This window comes from Abramis brama (assembly GCF_963993115.1).
Source record: "Abramis brama genome assembly, chromosome: 15".
Lineage (NCBI taxonomy): Eukaryota > Metazoa > Chordata > Actinopteri > Cypriniformes > Leuciscidae > Abramis > Abramis brama.
The window spans coordinates 33,889,411-33,912,374 of NC_139977.1; the positions used below are offsets into that span (position 1 = coordinate 33,889,411).

At 43.4% G+C, this 22,964-nt stretch overlaps 2 protein-coding genes across 3 annotated transcripts in view; one reads left to right on the forward strand and one right to left on the reverse strand.

The window, feature by feature from the left end:
- Positions 1 to 22,964, reverse strand: part of LOC311097554 (vitelline membrane outer layer protein 1-like) — a 202,617-nt gene that overhangs the window by 71,901 nt on the left and 107,752 nt on the right. The gene's annotated exons all lie outside the window — the stretch shown is intronic.
- Positions 15,312 to 22,964, forward strand: part of LOC311097556 (vitelline membrane outer layer protein 1-like) — a 64,690-nt gene continuing 57,037 nt past the window's right edge. Inside the window, exon 1 of one of the 2 annotated variants that reach the window (XM_084137339.1) lies at positions 15,312 to 15,568. In XM_084137339.1, coding sequence (XP_083993465.1) covers positions 15,365 to 15,568 — 204 coding nt within the window. In that variant the 5' untranslated portion in view covers positions 15,312 to 15,364. The remainder of the gene's footprint in view (positions 15,569 to 22,964) is intronic. The other variant, XM_084137338.1, reaches the window with a different exon arrangement.

The window sequence follows — 22,964 nt, forward strand, 5'->3', positions numbered from 1 at the left end:
AACATCTGACCTCTCTTCCTTGGTATTATATTTCTTAATATGCCAAATATGGTGGGGTTGATCTTTGAGTACTATGATTGGATGGAATGGACGTTGTGGATGATTCTGCTTAATCTTAGTGTTACTCGATCTTAGTGCTGCATTTGAAACTATCGACCACAACATCCTTTTAAATAGACTCGAAAATTATGTTGGCATTAGTGGAATTGCACTAGCATGGTTTAAATCATACTTATCTGACCGTTATCAGTTTGTAGCAGTAAACGAAGAGATGTCTTACCGATCATAAGTTCAGTATGGTGTACCACAAGGCTCAGTACTAGGACCGTTGCTGTCCACTCTGTACATGCTACCCTTAGGAGATATCATTAGGAAGCATGGCATTAGTTTTCACTGTTATGCAGATGATACTCAGCTCTATATTTTTTCACTCCCTGATGAAACTTACCAATTCACAAAATTAATGGAATGCATAACAGATATAAAAAACTGGATAACTAGTAATTTCCTACTACTTCATTCTGAAAAAACACAGATTCTAATTATTGGACAAAAAACTTCCTCACATAATAACCCAGAATACTGTCTAACACTTGATGGCTGCTCTGTTAAGTCTTCGTCGTTGGTTAGGAACCTGGGTGTGCTCTTTGATACCAATCTCTCATTTGAAAGTCACGTGTCTAGTATCTGTAAAACCAAATTTTTTCATCTTAAAAATATATCTAAATTACGTCATATGCTCTCAATGAAAAATGCAGAACAATTAGTTAATGCGTTCATGATATTAAGGCTAGATTATTGTATTGCTATTATGGGTGGTTGCCCTGCACGCTTAATAAACAAACTACAGCTGATCCAAAACGCAGCAGCTAGAGTTCTTACCAGAACCAGGAAGTATGACCATATTACCCCGGTTCTGTCAACACTACATTGGCTCCCTATTAAACATTGTATAAATTTTAAAATATTGCTGATTACTTACAAAACACTAAATGTTCTAAAGCTCCGCAGTACTTGAGCGAGCTCTTAATGTAGTGTTGACAGAACCGGGCTAATATGGTCATACACAGAGCCATCGTTTGGGAGAGCCAAGAGGTCGTCGGTGGTCACACTGAGCCGGTCCAAGTCTCTCTTCCAGACGGGAATGTTCAGGAAGTTCAACTCTCCATCCGTCAAACTCGTCTTCAGTACTGCACATGTCAATCAAAGCAAATAAACACTCACAAGACGATACGCATGAGATCAAGAGAACAGGCAGTGCATTTGCAGTTTTAAATAAAACTATTAAATACACTGTCACTAATTGAAATAAGATAAATGTTAACTGAAATAAAATATATAGTATTACATATACAAGTCAAGTCTATGAGGCGCCATGTAGGATTTGAATCAAACCTCGCTTATCAATACATACATAACACACATGCATATACACCTATAAATTACTTGCATATACATGTATACTATTGGATGTTCAAAATACATATATGAAATACACGTGCACACTAAAATGAAATCCATACCAATACATATTATGTTAGTAATGAATGCATATACACTTGTGAATAACTTGCATATACATATAAACTTGACGCACGCATACACCTATAAATACTCGCATATACATATAAACTTCCATGCATATACACCTATAAACACTCGCACATACATATACACTCGCTGCACGCAGACACACCTATAAACACTCGCACATACACACTCGCTGCACACAGACACACCTATAAACACTCGCACATACATATAAATTTCCATGCATATACACCTATAAACACTCGCACATACATATAAACTCGATCTTTCTTTCTTTCTTTCTTTCTTTCTTTCTTTCTTTCTTCTTATCTATCTATCTATCTATCTATCTATCTATCTGTGAGAGACGATATAATAAGTCTCTCATATTTCGAGAGTTTTTGTACTTTACTCTGTTATCCTAATTTAATTTACACTCACGTTGTCTTTGCAAGTTGTGTATTTCTTTGACTAATGTTTTTTTGTTTCTTTATAGGTCACATCTAATGTTTATTTAGAGGTTTACAACATAATTATTTGCACACAAAAAAAAAGCAGTAAAATAAAGTATACATTCTTTCTAAATACATCTTTTTTTTCATATATATATTTTTACTATATTAAAATTTTCTGGAATTCAATGTCCCACCTAGTATGCACACCTCATTTTACTGCAGCATTTTGGAGATACATAAATTTATTCGACTTTGGAGGCCTATAAAGACCTCATTTCTAATAAGTAGAAAAAATGAATGGTCTGTTCTTATAGGGGACGTCCCATACAGTATGCACACCTCATATCAAAACATTTTACTGCAGCATTTTGGAGTTTTGTCACATTTTACTACTTCAGAGGCCTATAAAGACCTCATTTCTAATAAGTAGAAAAAAATAATGGTCAGTTGTTATAGGGGACATCCCATACATGCCCACCTCATATCAAACCATTTTACTGCAGCATTTTGGAGTTATGTCACATTTTACTACTTTAGAGGCCTATGAAGACCTCATTTCTAATAAGTAGAAAAAAATAATGGCCATTTCTTATAGGGGACGTCCCATACAGTATGCACAACTCATATCAAACCATTTTACTTCAGTGTTTTGGAGATATGTAACATTATTCCTATTTATACACCTATACAGACCTCATTTCTAATAAGTAGAAAAAAATAATGGCCATTTCTTATAGGGGACGTCCCATACTGTATGCACTCATAATATCAAAGCATTTTACTGCAGCATTTTGGAGTTATGTCACATTTTATTACTTCAGAGGCCTATAAAGACCTCATTTCTAATAAGTAGAAAAAAGTAATGGTAAGCTTTTACAGGGGACATCCCATACAGTATGCACACCTCATATCAAAACATTTTACTGTTGCGTTTTGGAGATACGTCACATTTTACTACTTTAGAGGCCTATAAAGACCTCAATTCTAATAAGTAGAAAAAACTAATGGCCATATCTTATACTGGACGTCCCTTACAGTATGCGCTTTGAGATGTACAGTTGAAGGCACTATAGAAAATAAAGGTTATTATTATTATTACTTGCATACTGTAAAAATACTGCAGTTCAACTGCAAAAGCCTAAAAGGTCGAATAAAACTCTAAATGAAAAGCAATACTGTAAGTTGTGCAACTGCAAAATCAAGGACAATGAGAGATTATTCTGCTTCAACATCATGTCTTCTTGCTGGCTCTGGCCTGAGGACTTTGTCCACATCACAGACAATGTTGTCTCCAGCCAGACGAAGAGAAAAACCGTCTGTCTGACACATCCAGCCTTGACAACATGGTCCACACCTTGCCCTTCCTCCTCTCCCTCTCAGATTATTTCCATATATTGTTCATATCATCAGCGCACTTGTGTCACCTGTAGGCCTACACTCCGAACTGGCTCATATTATACAGTTGGTTTGATCACATCATTAGAAATCATTGTGAACAATTTTGAATCGTTGTGTGTGAAGTTTTGCCTCTTGTGTTTAGTGTTTTGCGACACAAATGTATGTTTTAATAAGTGAGAATGTGTTTAGACTTTAGAGTTTTGAAAAAGGAGTGCAGGAGATTTGCAAACCGTGTCTAATTGCCTGAACTTGTTTAAAGTTTTGCAGAAATAGTGATTTATTCGACAAATTGGTTTAGGCTATTGATAATTTGGTTAAGAGAATGGAGTTTAGTGTTTTAGCAATTCAGAAAAACTGTAAAAGGCTTATTCAAGTAGGCTAGGCTACAGTAGGCTACAGCGGGATGCAGTTAATATTTTAGTGTTGTTTTAGGTGTACAATATCTCTATGTATTGCCTTTAATGTCCATGTATAGTCTTTACACATCAGCTTGGATACTTGCATGGTTAAAAAACTGTTAATTTCAAGACGCTGACGTCACGTCAGGTCGTCACATGGGTCACCCGTTCAGAAGTAGCTTACAAGACATTCGGATAGACGTTCGGATTGACGTTCGATCGGTCGGTTGTTCGGATATTTAATTTTGGCTCGGGTCGCGTGCCATAATTGCATCATGAAGCACTTGTAAAATCAGTCCAATGGTCTATAGGCGGTTGACGTCATGGCAGGAAGCTATAAAGCGCACCCAGACCAAACATTGTCAACTTTTGTGTCTTCAGCAAGCGCTCTCTGTGAAATCTGTCTCTGTCTATTTATTGTTGTTTGTCCACAAGCATATTATATATCTAGACAGGAATAGAATGGCGAGCAAACAGCATTTTGGATCGTGTGTTCCTCCCCGCTCTCGCTTAGACATTACGAGTTTACACGCGATTTATGTGTTGTTTCGTTTGGGAGTAGAGCATGCATGGTCAGATCTAGTAAAATGGGGATGACAGTGTTCATTCATAAATTCCCAATGTGTAACATATGCACTGTCGAGAGTTTTAGCTCTGCTCCTGTTGGCTTTCTTCTCGAGGGAAGAAAGTCGATAAAGATTCTTTATTTGGCTCGGATCTCGCGTTTGCCGAGGCTGTCAGAATGAGAGTCGTAGATCCAAATGCAAGCAAGCAGTTTATTGAAGACAGGTCGAAACAGGGATAATACTTAAAACACCACGTATAGCAGGCGGGCGACCAGGATACAAATTCACAGGAGAGGATGAGTGATATGAATAAACCCAGCGCAGATGCCAAACAGGAACTGGATGAAGAGAACTCCAAACGATCTCCAGAAATCTAGAAACACAGACGAGATCGAGGAAATAACTCCGTAAGGAAACTCAGGCACCGGAACTGGGTAAGAGAGCACAAACAAGAGTGACGAACCGACACCCAGCAATAATCACTCCCGCTAGATATAAGCAGCTAACAACAGAAGTAACTAGCTGCAGCTGCGGGCTGATTAAGTGATCAGCTGGTTACTAAGCAACAAACAAGCACTACACGCTCAGATCCCACACCCACAACAACCAACAGATACACAAAATGAACACACGGATCGATGAACTGTGACAGTACCCCCTCCCAGGAGAGCCTACCTGGCGATTGTAATCATCGATAAGGGAGTGATCCAGTATGTCCCTAGCAGGAACCCAACTTCTCTCCTCTGGACCTTAACCCTCCCAGTCCACCAAGTACTGAAATCCGCGTCCCCTCCTTCTCGAGTCCAGAATACGATTGACCGAATAGGTGGATTCCACATCTACGAGTCGCGGCAGAGGGGGAACCGGGCCTGGCGGATTAATGTGTGAATGAAACACAGGCTTTAATTTGGAGACATGAAAAACGGGATGAATTCTCCTGTACGCGGGAGGGAGTTTGAGGCAGACTGCCACCGGACTAAGAATCTTTGCGACAGTAAACGGGCCAATGAATTTGGAAGTTAACTTGTTACATACGGAGCGGAGAGGAATGTTCTTGGAGGAAAGCCACACTTTTTGACCCACGATGTAGACAGGAGGCTTCGACCGGTGGCGATCAGCCTGAGCCTTCGTGCGCACTCCCACTTGGAGGAGAGTCTTGCGGGCTCTACTCCAAGTGCGGCAGCACCTCTGGATGAACGCGTCAGCGGAGGGGACCGCGACTTCGGATTCCAGACTGGGAAAAATAGGTGGCTGGTACCCTACACTGTTAGACATTTTATCGTATTTTTGCGGTAACTTACTGGCAGCACTATTGCCAGTAAGTTACTGTAAGTTCCCCTTTACAGTAGCTTACTGTAAATGTTTTTTACGGTATGATGCCCTTACCGCAATTTAATTTTACAGTATGATGCCCTTACCGCAATTAAATTTTACAGTAAGATGCCCTTACCGCAATTTCATTTTACAGTATGATGCCCTTACCACAATTAAATTTTACAGTAAGATGCCCTTACCGCAATTTCATTTTACAGTAGTATGCCCATTTTACACTATTTTATTATTTATATTTTACATGAATGCTATTGAATTTAAGAAATTCCAAAAAAGCAACTTGAGTCCATGTACATCAGCATATTCTTTATTCACTCTCACAATCAATTACATCCATTTTATTTATTTATTGTGATGCAACATTAGGCAAGGCAGTTTTATTCATATAGCACGTCATACACTTGGCAATTAAAAGTGCTTTACACAGTAAGGAATTAAAATAATCACAAAATAAAAGCAAGGAAAATTAAAGTGCCCCTATTATTTACATTATAAATATATTGAAATACACTTGACTTGACTTGACTATTATGGATTTTTGAAAATGACCTTTCATGTAGTGTGTAACAGCTCTAAGGCCTCGTTTACAAGTGAAATGTAACCCAATTCAGATTTTTTGCTCATATGTGACACAGATCGGATGTGTTCTATGACAGTGTAAACTGGAAAAAAACACATGCATTCAGATATTTCGAGATCGGTTTCAGGCCTCATTCATATGTGCCAATGCGACTGTCATGTAAACAGGCTGATCGGATTTTCTGAGGCATTAGGCTACTGTGACAGAGTGACCTGTCCCTGTTGGATTGCGCAGCACTTATATACACACACATACACACTTCATCTTGCCTCGTTCCTCCGTTCCCTGCTGGGGCGATGTGGGTGCACACACACGCCATTAGCACGCTGGTTTTCACACACGCAAACATATCCACTCCATTTCCATCCCTGACAGAAATCCCTGCTATACATATACGCACACATCTAAGTTGTCTATTGTTTTTCGTTTAGTTTATTACTTTAACACTTACATGTGTTCAGTGTTTGTCAGCGTCTGCGTTGCCGGTCTTTCGTGTTGTGTTGTGTCTATCGGCTGGCCAGACCCGAGCACCACCTAGTGGCCTGGATAAATACCGGCAGTCGGCTCGTCCATTGTTTGTGTTAACAGGGGGGGGATTATGTAAATGTGGCATTATTATTATGAGTTTATTATTTGTATTTGTTATTTTGTCTGCCTTTTTGTTTCTGCTTTTGTTAATGAGTATACATCTATATATATATATATATATTGGAAAATGTATATACTGAACTATATACTTACCTCATAAAGGTTTTGTAATGGTTTTAACTAAAGGGGCGGGGCTTGGACTATAAAAAGGAGCCCCAAACTCATGTAGGATGTCAGTTAACCTGGCGAACGAGCAGGCAATTGTAGTGCCGTGAGCAATTCCTTACTTGAAGAATATTTTTCCTTTGGTCATTTTTTTTTGTTGTTGACTGTATCCCTTCTCGAGCACTGTAAATAAATAGCACTTTATACCAACACCTCTGCGAGTATTGCCATCATCATTTTTTTTATTTTTTTTATTTTTTTTGCGAACCCAATTTTTTTGTTTTGCCGGACAGCGGGCCTGCGAAGACCCGTTGTCTCACATTTGGTGTCAGAAGTGGGATGGCTACTCGCAGGACGGCGCCGAGAGGCAGGAAGCCTAGAGTGGGGCTTCGTTCCCAGACCAAAGCTATGGTTGAGGAGAAGGTAGCCTGGGACACTGTGGAGTCCACGGAGGAGGAGACAGAGGAGGATCACCCACCGTTTCGTCCCAAGCCTACGTCACCTCAAGTCAGACCCGTCTCTGATGCTGCAACATCTAGTGGTGGGATGATTGCTGTGATGCGTGACTTCCTGAGTGCACAAGAGCAAAGAGAGCAACGCTATGTAATGGAGCTACAGAATCTGCGGGAATCGATTCTGCAAGCTGTACGGCCAGCAGAGGTGTCGAGTGATGTCGAGAGTCCACGGATGGAGCTTCCCACGCCAGCACAGCGCAGAAGCGCACCTTACCAGAGAGATCTCGACTCACCAACTGACAGGCAGTACAACAGTCAGCCGACGCAACGAACGGAGCCAAGGTTACCAGTCTTCCAACAGGGGGAGGACATTGAGAACTTCTTGCGCCGTTTCGAGCGTCTCGCCAGAACCTGGAGATGGCCAGAGAACGAATGGAGTTATCGTCTGGTTCCACTGCTGTCGGGGCAAGCACTGGAGGCTTACCTTGCCATGGACGAGGACCGAGCGGAGGTTTATGAAGACCTGAGGGAGGCACTGTTGGAAAAATTCAACATCTCGCCAGAGACCTACCGTCAGCGGTTCCGGGCCACTACTACTCCAAGCGGAGAGACACCGACTGAAACCTATCATCGGTTGCGGAACTTATACCGTCGTTGGGTGAGACCTGAGCTGCACACCAAGGAGGAGATCGCTGAGACGATAGTCCTGGAGCAATTACTTCGTGTTCTGCCCTATGAGATCCGGGTATGGGTGAAAGAACGGGAGCCAACAACTGGACTTGATGCTGCTAAACTGGCTCAGCAGTACGTCAACGCTCACCGTGGTAGTCAGCGATCTCAACCCACAAAAGGTAACTTTAGAGGTTCTTCCAGTGGCTCTGGGGAACCTCAGGCTGACTCTAATATTGCTCAGTCGCAGAAAGTAGTTCCTGAAAAAAGACTTGTTTGCTTTTATTGCCAACAACCGGGTCACAAGGCCACTGTGTGTCCGGTGCGTAAAGCTAAACTGACTGGCTTTTGTTATGTCCCAAGAGAGGAGGACAATAATATGAACAATGTGCGCAAAACACAATATGTTCAAGTGACTGTGAATGGACAAGGTATGAATGCTCTGTTGGATACTGGAAGCTCATTGTCATTGCTTAAAAAAGGTCATATGTCACATGTTCCATTTGATAACCTGGTCAGTGTACAATGTGTTCATGGGGATGTTAAGCAGTACCCCCAAGCCGAAATGAATGTGTGTGTACAAGACCAAACTTACCTGTTGAATGTGGCTATTGTAGATGACTTGCCTGCTGACCTGATTTTGGGGAGAGACTTACCAGTGCTTACTGAACTGTTGCATTCCGCTAACGACTGTGTAACCACCTTGGTAAATGTAGATGTTGCTTGTCCTGTTGTAACACGAGCCCAGGTTAAAGCAGGTCTGCAGCCGTTGCCAGACTTACACCATAGTCTGCTGCAAGGCGGGACTAAGGGCCCCAGAAAGACCCGTCGCCAACGGCGACTGGAAAAAGGTCTTGGTACTCCAGCCCCTAAGATCCAAACTGAGGGTCTTGAAATCCATGACTGGCAGGTCCCAGAAAATATTTCAGAATTGCAAAGAGCTGACAAGTCTTTAAAACCATTGTTTGATAAAGTGTTGGAGGGACAAGCTGATGTGTGTGATGAAAAATATGTTATTATCAATGATATATTGTACATGCAAACACCTGATTCCACCCGTTTGGTTGTCCCCACATGTTGTCGTCCACTTGTGTTACACCTAGCACATAGTGTTCCATGGGCAGGACATATGGCACTCCAAAAAACATATGCACGCATAAGCTCCCGATTTATTTGGCCCTCCATGTACACTGATGTACAGACATACTGCACCACATGCCACACATGTCAAAAAACCAGTGCTGTGCGTCGACGGGATAGGGCACCTTTACATCCTCTGCCCGTTATATCTGTTCCCTTTCAGCGCATCGCCATGGATATTGTGGGGCCTCTGGAAAAGAGCAGTGCAGGGCACCAATACATCCTGGTCGTTAGCGATTATGCAACGAGGTATCCTGAAGCCTTCCCTCTCCGTTCCATCACTACACCCAAGATCATCAATGCTCTCGTCCAGCTGTTCTCCAGGGTGGGAATACCAGATGAGATTCTCACGGATCAAGGGACAAATTTCACATCACGGCTGATGAAGCTACTTCACCGTCAGCTTGGTATCACCACAATAAAGACCAGCCCATACCATCCACAGACGGACGGGCTGGTGGAGCGCTTTAACCAGACGCTCAAGAACATGCTCCGCAAGTTTGTGTCAGATACTGGAAGGGACTGGGACAAGTGGCTACCATTCTTGCTGTTTGCCTACAGGGAAGTACCACAGGTATCGACAGGTTTTTCTCCATTTGAGCTCCTGTATGGATGGCGGGTCCAAGGGCCGCTGGATCTCCTGCGGAAAAGGTGGGAGGCCCCTTTGTCTGAAGAACAGACAAAGTCTGAGAAGGGCATTGTCCAGTACGTCCTTGAGATGAGAGACCGCCTAGAGAGTTACAGGGAGAAGGCCCAAGATAACCTCCGACTGGCACAAAAGGCACAAAAGACTTGGTATGACCAACATGCAAGATCCCGAGGACTGCAACCTGGACAAAAGGTGTTGTTACTGCTCCCAACATCTACGAACAAACTGCTGATGAAGTGGCAAGGACCTTACAGAGTCATTCGCAAGATGGGACCAGTGACGTATGAGATTCATCACCCCGACAAGGGCAAGGCGACACAGACTTACCACATTAATCTGCTGAAGGAATGGAAAGAGCAACCCAGCAAGCAGGAAACATCGCTGCTGATCCGTGAAGTGGAAGAGGATCAGGGGGACGAACAACCAGAACCGAAGGTGGGAGAGTCAGCACAGCCAGCAGGCGTTGATCTGTTTCATCTGGAAGAATCCAAACAGGCTGAGCTGCACCACCTTCTGGGGTGGTATCCCTCGTTGTTCCGTCAGAGGCCTGGGCGGACTAACCTGGTACAGCACCAAATCCACCTTCTGGATCAAACACCTTCACGACAGCGGCCATATCGTATTCCTGAGAGGCTGGTGGCTCCCCTGAAGGCAGAAATCGAGATGATGCTGGAGTTGGGAGTTATTGAACCCTCAAAGAGTGAGTGGAGCAGCCCAATTGTTATTGTTCCGAAGAAAGATGACACCTTGCGCATCTGCATTGACTTCAGAAAGCTGAATGCTCAGTCAAGATTTGATGCATATCCAATGCCACGCATTGACGATCTTCTGGAGAGGATCGGCCAAGCCAGGTACATCACAACCTTGGACTTATGTAAAGGGTACTGGCAAGTACCCCTGAAGGAGGCGTCCAGACCCTACACTGCATTCCGTACCCCGCTGGGGCTATACCAGTTTACAGTCCTACCATTCGGGCTGCATGGGGCACCTGCAACGTTCCAACGACTGATGGACCAAGTCCTCCAAGGCTGTGAGGAGTGGTCAGCAGCATACCTGGATGATGTTGTTATATACAGTGTGACCTGGGAGGACCATCTTCTACACCTCAAAAAGACCCTGAGCAAGATTCAAGAGGCTGGGCTGTCTTTAAACGTGGCTAAATGTGAGTGGGCGAAGTCAGAGACCAACTACCTTGGTTACCACCTGGGAAATGGAGAGCTAAAACCTCAAGTGGACAAGGTAGAAGCTGTTCGACGCAGCCCAAGACCGAAGACAAAGAAGGAAGTCCGATCCTTCTTGGGACTGGTGGGGTGGTATCGACGCTTCATCCCCAACTTCTCTTCCACCGCAGTCCCATTGACTAACCTGCTCTGCAAGAACGTCAAGAACCCGATTATCTGGACTGAGGAGTGTGAAGCAGCCTTCAACACACTAAAGGAGCAGATGTGTTCTGGCCCAGTCCTCAAAAGTCCAGATTTTACAAAGGAGTTCATCGTTCAGGTAGATGCCTCTGCTGTGGGAATAGGTGCCGTCCTGGCCCAGGTAGATGCGGGTGAAGAGAGGCCCATTGCATTCCTGAGCAGGAAGTTGCTGCCAAGAGAAGCCCGGTACTCCACAGTGGAGAGGGAAGGTCTGGCAATCAAGTGGACCTTGGAGAGCCTCCGATACTACCTGCTAGGGAGAGAGTTTACCTTAGAGACAGATCACAGAGCCCTGACGTGGATTCACACGATGAAAGATCATAATTCTCGTGTGACCAGATGGTATCTCTCCCTGCAACCTTACCAGTTTAAGGTCAGACATCGACCTGGACCCCAAAACAAAATAGCCGACTACCTGTCTCGGAATCCGGTCAGTTCGCGGCCTGGAGAGGGGGGAGGTGATGTGACAGAGTGACCTGTCCCTGTTGGATTGCGCAGCACTTATATACATACACATACACACTTCATCTTGCCTCGTTCCTCCGTTCCCTGCTGGGGCGATGTGGGTGCACACACACGCCATTAGCACGCTGGTTTTCACACACGCAAACATATCCACTCCATTTCCATCCCTGACAGAAATCCCTGCTATACATATACGCACACATCTAAGTTGTCTATTGTTTTTCGTTTAGTTTATTACTTTAACACTTACATGTGTTCAGTGTTTGTCAGCATCTGCGTTGCCGGTCTTTCGTGTTGTGTTGTGTCTATCGGCTGGCCAGACCCGAGCACCACCTAGTGGCCTGGATAAATACCGGCAGTCGGCTCGTCCATTGTTTGTGTTAACAGGGGGGGATTATGTAAATGTGGCATTATTATTATGAGTTTATTATTTGTATTTGTTATTTTGTCTGCCTTTTTGTTTCTGCTTTTGTTAATGAGTATACATCTATATATATATATATATATATTGGAAAATGTATATACTGAACTATATACTTACCTCATAAAGGTTTTGTAATGGTTTTAACTAAAGGGGCGGGGCTTGGACTATAAAAAGGAGCCCCAAACTCATGTAGGATGTCAGTTAACCTGGCGAACGAGCAGGCAATTGTAGTGCCGTGAGCAATTCCTTACTTGAAGAATATTTTTCCTTTGGTCATTTTTTTTTGTTGTTGACTGTATCCCTTCTCGAGCACTGTAAATAAATAGCACTTTATACCAACACCTCTGCGAGTATTGCCATCATCATTTTTTTTTTTTTTTTTTTTTTTTTTGCGAACCCAATTTTTTTGTTTTGCCGGACAGCGGGCCTGCGAAGACCCGTTGTCTCACAGCTACTTCTCCGTGGTTTAATGACAAGAGCAACCCCGATGCGCGTACGTAAAGGGACGGATGGCCAGTCGAAACGTTGTGTCGTCGTAGGAGAGGAATGTTAATTATGATGTTAACTCATATAACTCATAACTCATAGAATGTTAACTTTCTCGCAAACAATAACTGAAGCATATGTGCAAACCCTTGAAACTAACCCTTTAAATACTATGCTAATCAGTTTGTGGGCCACGATTATCTATAACTGTGTCTATTAATGCAGTGTATCACTGAGAAACGTCCTGCTTGAGTCGTCCTTGTGATGGAGGTTCGGGTTGAATAACTAGTTATTATTGGTTATTGGAGTCCTAGTTTCATTATTGGACTCGCGTTCGGATTGATATGGTAAAATCAATGTCATTGTTTGTCATCTTTATCAATTCTTAGGATAAAGAATTGTATTGAAGTCACAAAACAGGGTTACGCCAAATCTTCATTTCAAATATTTTATTTGTAACAAACACAATATAACAACAACGTACAATTATTGCTGCTGCATGAACAACTGTTGCAGAGCACTTCTTGCATCTGAACGCTCATCACCAACATTGCAAGGTGAACGTTCAGCATCTTTATCACGATCACACCACTCTGGTATAAATCTGTCCAAGTACAATTCACACAAGTTGTGCAGTGTACAGCATGTCTCCACCATATCAACAACAACATTTACATTGCAGTCATTTCGCTTACTGAGACACTTCCACCTTCCTTTCAACCTCCCAAACGCATGTTCAACCACACAACGGGCTCGACTTGTTTGCATGTTGTAAAGTTCTTGGCCCTCTGTAAGCCTGCCAGTATCAGGATATGGTTTTAGCAACCATTTCTGCAATAGGTAAGCAGAATCACCATTAATGAAGTAGGCAACATCAGTTCCACATATGTTTTTTACTCTCAGAACATGCGCACGTTATTGGGAGCGGTGTCGTCTCCTCTTCCCTGTGGCGCTTCTGTCCGGGTCTTGATGCCGCAGATTCCTCTTCCCATACAGGTTGGGCTCCAGTCGCCCCAGTTCCATCATAAGTTCAGTATGGCGTACCACAAGGCTCAGTACTAGGACTGTTGCTGTTCACCCTGTACATGCCACCCTTGGGAGATATCATTATATCATTTATTGCATGGCATTAGTTTTCACTGTTATGCTGATGATACTCAGCTTTATATTTCTTCACGCCCTAACGAAACTTACAAATTCAGAAAATTAACGAAATGCAAAGCTGATTTAAAAAATTGGATGACTAAAATTCTGTATTACAAATTTTAATGCCGGACAAGTAGTTGGTTGAGGGTTGGTTTGTAAAGAAGGACTACACGCCTGCACACATGTATATTCAAACACGCACACACCTATAGACTAAACACGTAATACGCATGTGCACGCCATCAGCGTTCTCACAGGTTCGCGTTTTAAAAGTTTGCACAAGGAGAACTTAAGGGCTTTCTGTTAGAACGGTGTCATGTCAGCGGCCCCTAAGTTAATAACTAATGATCGTTGCGACGGAAGTGAATAAATCAAAACTAACTTTAGCTGGACAATAACTTCATTCTAGATCTGCTGTAAAGCCAAAACAATCTCTGTTACTGTAATTTCCTATTACCACAGTAAAGCTGCTTCGAAACAATCTATATTGTTAAAAGCGCTGTATAAATAAAGGTGCTAATGCTTTTACTGGCAATTCAACCGGATCAGTGTTTGTCTAAAGTGTGTTTACGTGACTTGCAACAATCATTTAGTTTCACCGACTGGAACAATATGGATAAACACTGATTTTTATGTGTTTTCATTTCTTCATGCAAATTATCATAAGACTTTAGAAGTCAAGTTGTGTGAAAATACATGACACTTAAATTCTGCTTGAAATAAAGAAAGCCATACAGGTTTGGAACGACGTGAGAGTGAGTAAATGATGAGAGAATGATCATTTTTAGCTGATCTTTTCCTGCTGCTTTGCAAGCCTTTATATATACAACAGGAAATAAAATTACAAAATCAACCAGCATTTGATAGGCATTTCACTGAGTAAAACACTTTCCAAAGACACTCAGTTAAACAAACAGATGTTTGCATTTTTGTGTGTTTATTTACAAGAGCCGGGACTCGAACACGGGTCTCCGTAGCACATGTCGGTGTACTTGCCCATGATGCTATCGTGTGATATATTTGACTAAAAACTATAGGCTGATTAATATCTTTGGCTTATTCCAAATACTACACATTGCATACTTTGTCTTCAATAAAAAATGTCATTACTAGATAAATAAAACTTAGCTATACACTGATATACAAATATTTAGTGGTTAAGTACGTACTACAGAAATAAAAATAAGGGGGTGGGGGGGGGGGGGGGGGGGGTGGAAGTCATCTCTAAAGCTGTAGTTAAGGTCAACACCTTTAAGGACTGCCCACTGAATGCCTTTAAGGACTGCCCACTGAATGCCTATAAGATACCATGTAAAGCTCCTTTAGTCAGACTTTATTACTGCAGCTACTGACAGCTTGTGTTCTCAGTAAAGAATTCTGCTGAAATTACAACCAAGTCTCCTGGTCTTCGCTTCTGAGTTTCCTACAGGCTGCAGATAGTCTACCTGAAAATTAATCTAACAATCAGTATTTATCAATCAGGCCAGTGCTGTAGAAATGCATCACTTCTTTTCCATGATGTTTTCACTGCTAGCCATTATTGGGCATGTGAGCTGTCGGCCTGCAGAACGTCGTTATGAGCGGAGCGTCGACCGACCTTACAGATCTGAGCTGACGGTGTCCAACGGAATGAATTGGGGATCATGGGGATATAAGAGCATGTGTCCAAGTGGAAGGTACGCCGCAGGGTTTAGTCTGAGGGTAAGTTGACTCTATTTTACTAATATGGGGGTGTATGAGTGCTTCAAAGGATCAAAACTGTGGAGATGCTGTTTGTCATTTAATTCCAGGATTCTCCAGGGAACTGCACCTGCTTAAGATTTTTAAAGTGTTTTTAATACTAAAGAGCATGAAGATAAATGTTACTAAGGGTTGGGTTAGAGTTTACTCTTTCAAGTGGAAGATTGTCTCATTGTTGTTGTTTTAAGGTGGAAGGATCAGTTGGTGGCGGTGATGATACAGCGCTCAATGGGATTCGTCTTTACTGTGTCGATCGGCCAGGCTCACGTGAATACAACTCAATTGTGTCCAGCGTAGGAAGGTAATGGACTCAGATTATTAACAATTCTTTAATTAAGTGTTTAAGCTATTTAAGTAAATTGAGGATTTTCTTGAAAATAATAATCGATTTGATCAGGCAACCTCTTTGTGTGTTTTCTTCAGCTGGGGTGAGTGGACAGATGTCAAATGGTGTCATTCTGGATACTTGACAGCTTTCCAGCTGAGAGTTGAATCTTCCCAAGGAGACGGAGATGATACGGCCGCAAACAACATCAGGTGAGTGTGTGCTGCTATAATTATAACATCTCTTACCCAGTGTAAACCTCTTACACCATCTCTTACCCATCCTGTTTTTATTTAGCTATTTAAGGACTCAGTTTCCCCCCATCAATAGTTTAGTCGTGCTGCTGTTCGTGATTATGATTGCTGCAGGTGATCATGTGACTGACATTCAATCCGACTGTGCAATAACATATTTTATCATAATATTGTCACATCTGAATTTTTTCCAGGTTCACCTGCAGTGGAGGTGAGGTGCTGGAGGGTGAAAGCACAAACTGGGGCAACTGGGGCCACTGGAGCCATACCTGTATGGGAAGAGGAATCTGCGGCATCAAGACCCGGGTAGAAGCGCCACAGGGAAGAGGAGACGACACCGCTCTCAATAACGTGCGCATGTTCTGCTGTGATTAAGGTGATGTGATCACAATCAAAAACTCAGATCTTACTAATAGTGACTGAAGATCTAGAACTAAATCAGATTTTTCTTTCAAGAGGATGACAACAAGAACAGCAAGAAGATCAAATGTATTGTAATTATTGATCATCATTTTATGAGAAACTAACATGAACCATGTCATACAACAGTTTTGTAATGTAAGTCTGTAAAGTCAGCCGGTCATTATCACAAAATACAATATGATTGGCTGAATTTAAATACATATAAATGTAATGTTCTGATTGGCTCAAAAAAGAAGCAGGCATGTTCTACTGACCAACCAAAGAAGGAGCTGGATGACTTTGCTTAATCTTGTATATAATAATGAGCTTTTTTCCTTAATAAACTTGAAAATGTTAGGGTACAAATTCTCTGTGTCTGCTTGATCATTCTCACAGGAAACCCTTACGCTCAAAATAATTAATCGGTTTTAGTAGGACAAACTCAAATTAAACTAATTAGTTTAGTCAAATTAACTTTTATGAGTATTTAGCACTTTATTTTTCTTTCAAGTTCACAAAACTGATATATTTTTAAGTAAACTGAACTGTTTCAATGTTTTGTGTTTTTTTTTTTATTAATAATAATTCCTTTTAAATTAGACAAACTTAATTTGAACTGAAACGGCTGGGATGTCTATTTCCCAGCATGCTTTGCCGATAGCACTCGAAAGAGAGAGTAAATGCTAAATTGCTTAAAAGCTAAATGCTAAAATGCTCTGTTTTTGTGCAAGATTAATGTTAAGTAGGTGATTTCCCTAGTGGGAAAAAAGTACACTTTATTGTATTTGAAATATATTCCTTTTTTTTAATAGTACATTGCAAATGTACCAACAAAAATTGTACTATCTTTAAATATATTAAAAGTATATAGCATCATGCTTATACTTATTTTTACAATACAACTTTTAATACACTGTAAAATAATTGTACTTTAGTATATTTTCTAAAAATATATTTAAAAATAAGCATACTTTCAACATATTTCTAAAAAGTGCACTAAGTACATTGGTAATAAATATATGCTTAATTACACTTTTAAGAAATATTCTAAACACAAGCACACTTTTAGTGAAGTTTTGGTGTATTTAAAGAAAACATACTTTTGTAGCTCTTAATTAAAATACATTTTATGAGTACTTTGTATAAGAACATAGCAAAATGATTAAGCTTGTAGTGTTTAAAATATATGTACTTTATAAACACTTATGCTTACTATGATATATTTTAAATATTTATGTATTTATTATCATTTTAATATTGTGAAAAAAAATATTTTACAATGTACCAACTTATAATGTATTAGAAACATTTGTCAACTAGTATTTAGCATTGCAATAAGTATAACAAAAAATAATGTTGTTCACTTTTACTTATTTGTAGGCTACTTGTAAAGGGCTTCTTAAAAGGCTGTTGTCCATTACATGATAAGTTTGTACTACTGAAATTCCCACAAGGAATCTTCTTGAAATCATCTGTGCAGGAGATTCCATCCATAGGAGCATGTCTGTACTCCAATAGTGCAGTATAAGGATCTCTTTGGTTCTCTTGTGCTTTCTTTAACAGGTTCTTGACTGTCTGGATTGCTCTTTCACTTTGTCCATTTGCCTGTGGAAATCCAGGACTAGAGGTGGTATGTCCAAACTCCCAGCTTTCTGCAAATGCTTTGAATTCTGCACTTGAGAATTGTGGACCATTATCCGACCCCACTTCATCAGGGATCCCATGTCTCGCAAAGTTGGATTTAAGAGCTGTCACCACATGTTTGCTTGTTGTCTGTGTGAGTTTAGCAATTTCCGGAAACTTTGAAAAGTAATCTACACACACCAAATATTCACCTCTGTCAAAGTGGAACAAGTCTACTCCTACTTTCGCCCATGCTCTGTCTGGAATGTCATGGCAGATGAGTGGCTCTTTGGTATTACTCCGTCTGAAAGTATTACAGATAGCACACTTTAACACAACATCCTCAATTTGCTTTGCCACGCTGGGCCAAAACATCACATCTCTTGCCCTCTCTTTGCATTTGACAATACCCAGATGTGATTCATGAACTCTTTTAAGCATGTCCGCTTAACTACTATTAACTACTATTCTCCAGTTCTTGAAGAGTAACCTATTGAAGCAGTTAAGTTCTACCAGAAAGACTCGGGAGATAATAATGTAACAAAGCATTCATTTATTGACAGCCCAGCAAGCAATAAAGTTCTTTGGCGTAGGCCCCATCCGTAGTGAATTATCCGAGGGTAGCAGATCTGCATTTCCTGCCTGAAGACGAAGGAAGGGGCACAGCCGACCCCCCTGATGGTGTGGACAGGACCATCCTGGTGGTGGTGGGGAGGGTGGAGGTAATTGTCTACGTCAGCGTCTGCGAACTCAAACATAAGTACCACTTCGTGTTTATGCTTTAGGACCAGACCTTAGTTTATATATAGAAATGCTCAGATTTATACTGGATTTATTATTAAGTTTTTGACAAATAAAATGAAAAAAGTATTATTATTTTTAAAATTTTCCCATTCATTTCAATGTGGGGTCAATTGGACCCCAAGGACATTTAACGGTAAAAAAAATTACGCACCTTTAGATTTAGACCCTCACCCCTCTCATTCTCCGCAGCCAGTTGAGCTACCAACTGAACGTGCTGGACCATCCTTGAGATGTGTACCAGTCCTTTCCTTTGGTGCTCCCCACGACGATCAGATGTCGATCACTGCATTAGAGGGTGGGCGACTCGGGGTTCTCAGCAACCCATTCCCGGAGGTGCATGAGGAGCTCACGGCAAGGTTATAATCGTTAACGAAACCGAACGAAAAAACGAAAACTAGGTGGGAAAAAATATTGTCGTTAACTGAAATAAAAATAAAAACGAGGCATTACAAAAAAAACTATTACTAAAACTGTAAAAACTGTAATGTGTGTTTGGCTAAACTAACTAAAATAAAAATAAAATTATAGAGCAAGTGTCCATAGTTGTCGTCTTTGCAAACGCTATTAAAACACGCAACCTATTCATTCAGCTGCATTTCCTTTCCCTGCTCTCCCTCCGTCTCTGTCACCCGCGCACACACACACACACACAGACCCTCCCCTCCGTGCACACCGCGTCTCCATGAAAACGAGTATTCGTTGAAAGCAAGTTTGCGAAAGGTTGGTTCCCTTTCAGTCAAGAACGTCAGACGTAGTCGACGTTGACTGAATCGGGATCATGCCAGGGAGCCAATCGTCTTCGAGTACTATTGAACAAGCCAATGGGAATTGGCGTGCGTGATGACATCGGAGGATCGGAGGATAGTGACGGATGTCTCGCCCGGTAACCATTCCCTGTGGGCTCCTCACTCCTCCATCACACCGCAGCCAGTGGAATTCCTGTTAAACGTGCTGGTCCCTCTGTAATGGACCGATCAGCCGTTTCAATTGGGGTTCTCCCAGAGGATAAGATGTCGATAGCAGCATCGGAGGGTGAGCTGGCCTCTCGAGATGGCGATTCGGCTGTGTTATCTCCCTCTGGGAGTGTAACATTGCCCGAGCCAGATCCAGAAATGTCCAGAAACCGGCGGCCGCTGCCTTTTGGTGGGATCCTCGTCTCCCCCCTAAGGCCTGTGAGTTCTCATCCATTTCGACAGGCAGAGCTTACAAAGCCTGTGGGCCAGCCACCTCCTCTTGCGTGCTATGGCGCTGCTACAGGTCTGTCAGGCCAGGGCACCCATGGCCATGCACGAGGGTAGCCCAGACCGTGCGCGCATAGGTAAGCACTGCACTGCATCCGACCTCATCCTCCGGGGCACGAATGTCGTGGTGTGCGCGATCGGTCTGGCGATGTCCACCTTAGTGGTCCTGGAGCACCATCGTTGGCTCAGCCTGGATGATATGGCGGATGTGGACAAGGTTCGGTTCCTGGTCTCCCCAATTTCCCAGGTTGGGCTGGTCGGTGATGCGGTGGAGAACTGTGTCCAACAGTTCTCTGCCGCCCAAGCACAAACAAAGGCCATCCGGCACATCCTGCCCTGGCGGCCTGCTGCTGCCTCCACCCCGCTGCCGGTGGCAGTTCCTCCGCCTGCTCGTCACTGAGGGCATTCCCCTGCTGCAGCTCCCACTGGGCTTCCGCAGCAGCCTTCAGCCAGGCCTCAGCATCAAGCCGGCCGCAGTAGGGATGCCCAGCCCGCTCCAGGTGCTGCCAAGCCAGGTGGCAAGCCACAGCGAAAGCATTCTGGAGCGGGCCGCTCAGGGATGGAGGAGGATGCTCTTGGAGTTGGTCACTGATCCACTCCCTCCCCCTGGGTGAGGGCCGGATGGAGTCTTTGTTTGAGTGTGTGTCTGTTCCACCGCTGGCTCCCAAAATAAAAGGGCGGCAAGCGGTACCCGCACATCAAAGAAAGAGCAAATTCCTCTGTTCCTGGGTCCCAAGAGGGCCAATCTGGCGGTGTGTGACCCTGTAAAGGCTTGCACCCCTCAGCCCCCTCTTGTTCGCCAGCACGGCAGCACGGCAGGTGCGGTTCGAGGACCCGGTCATCCGCCTTCTCACACATCCCCTGCCACCCAGTGGATACAGATAAGTGTGGCACTACACACTCACATCTCTGTCCTCCACCTCGCTGCCCCACCTTGGGTACGTCTGTGGCCTTCTGATCCTGGGCCTGGTTGTAGAAGCAAAAAAAAAGCATCCAACCGGTCCAGACCAGACTGTACCATTAGACTCGGCTATGCGATTCATTATCGCCTGGCATCCGCTGAAGTTCAGTGTTAGTCATCACATTTAGGTGTTGAGCAGAGATGCACCTGGAACTCAGTGATTTTCATCACACCTAGTGTTGAGCAGCGCTGCTGTCTTGTGCGCGCATGTCGCTGTCCTCTGGTGAAGGACGCGATATGGCCGCCCCCTCCAGCCGATATGAAGGCCAGTTTTTATAAACTCGCTCTTCATGGTACCTAGTGGTGGGTCGTGACCATCTTGAACCTGTGGCACTTGAACGGGCCCTTTCTACGAAAGCCTCAGTCCAGGTTGCTAACACGGAGTGTCATTTTTCCTAATGCCCCGCCCCCAAGATTGGTCTGCTGCATTTGACCTGAATGACATGTACTTCAGTTCTCTAGCCTTCCGCACCACAGGCCATCCTGCGTGTTGCGTTTGAGGGTTCGAAGTATCAGTACAGATTCCTACCACAGCCAGTTGGGTTTTCAGGTCAACTGGAGAGAGAAATCTCACCTACGGGCTGAGTATCTCTTTCTGGTATGGTGATGGACTTGGTCCACATGCCTCTTCAAGAAGAGAGTATGTCCGGTTGGTGCTATACAGAAGTGAGAAAGGGTCCAACTGAAGTAATTTTCAGAGGCTCCTGGGGCATATGGTAGATGCAGCCACATGGCTTCCTCCATATGAAGACCGCTTCAGCACTGGCTTAAGATCGAGTCCCGAGGTGACCGTGGCAGAGTGGCACGCCTGGTGTGACAACAATCACCCCAGCCTGCCGCAGTTCACCTCGCTTTGAGCCACCGCTGCTCAGCGAGCTGGTACTGGTCTGAAAGGACAGCATTGCGACCGTTGCTTCTGAGGTCGCTTCATTCCACTATTCTTTCTTCCGGCCTTCTCAATCGTGCCGCCAACGAGCCTCACGACAGCCTATGGCCAGGGAGGGTGGAGACTCCATTCCCAGGCATCCAGCTGGACAGGGACCACTTTGGGGCAGCACATTAACATCTGTTGCCTCTCCGGATTCGTTCCTCTGCCAGTTGTGTCCGAGTGGATTACCCTTGGACAGACACTGGCTCTCAGCTGACCCTGGGGCCTCGCAGAAATGCGTCCCCCACTTCTAAAAAGCGGCTGTGCTATTCATGGTCACTTGGCGTCCGCTCAAGTTCAGTGATCTTCATCACACTCAGGTGTTGAGCAGAGATGCTCCTGAAGCTCGGTGATCTTCTTCACACCTAGTGTTGAGCAATGCTCCTGTCTTGTGCACTCAGGTAGCTTGCACGTACTGTGCTAGACAGGAGTGGAGCAGGTCTTGACAGTTGCCCCTTATTGGCCCAACCAGACTTAGTTCCCCTCGAAAGCTTCCTGTCTTCCCCTGTATCTCAGGGACGGGGCATAATGGAACCCGCGTTCTGACCCCTGGAGAGATTCCAGGCCGGTTCTAAAGTGGACGTGGAGGTTCAGGTGGCTACCGCAGGAAAATGTGGTAGTTACCATCACTTCTGCGAGCACCCCCTAAGAGGAAGTTGTGCTTACACCTTTAGAAGTGGAACCTATCAGTTGAAGTGAATCTTCTCTCTGTGAGGAGATCCTGAAGGCGTTCGGTCATTTCGGTGCTCTCTTAAACCTGCAAGATGGGTTGGAGTTGCTGTCCTCCACTCTCAAAATTATGTTGCCTCTGTGTTTTTC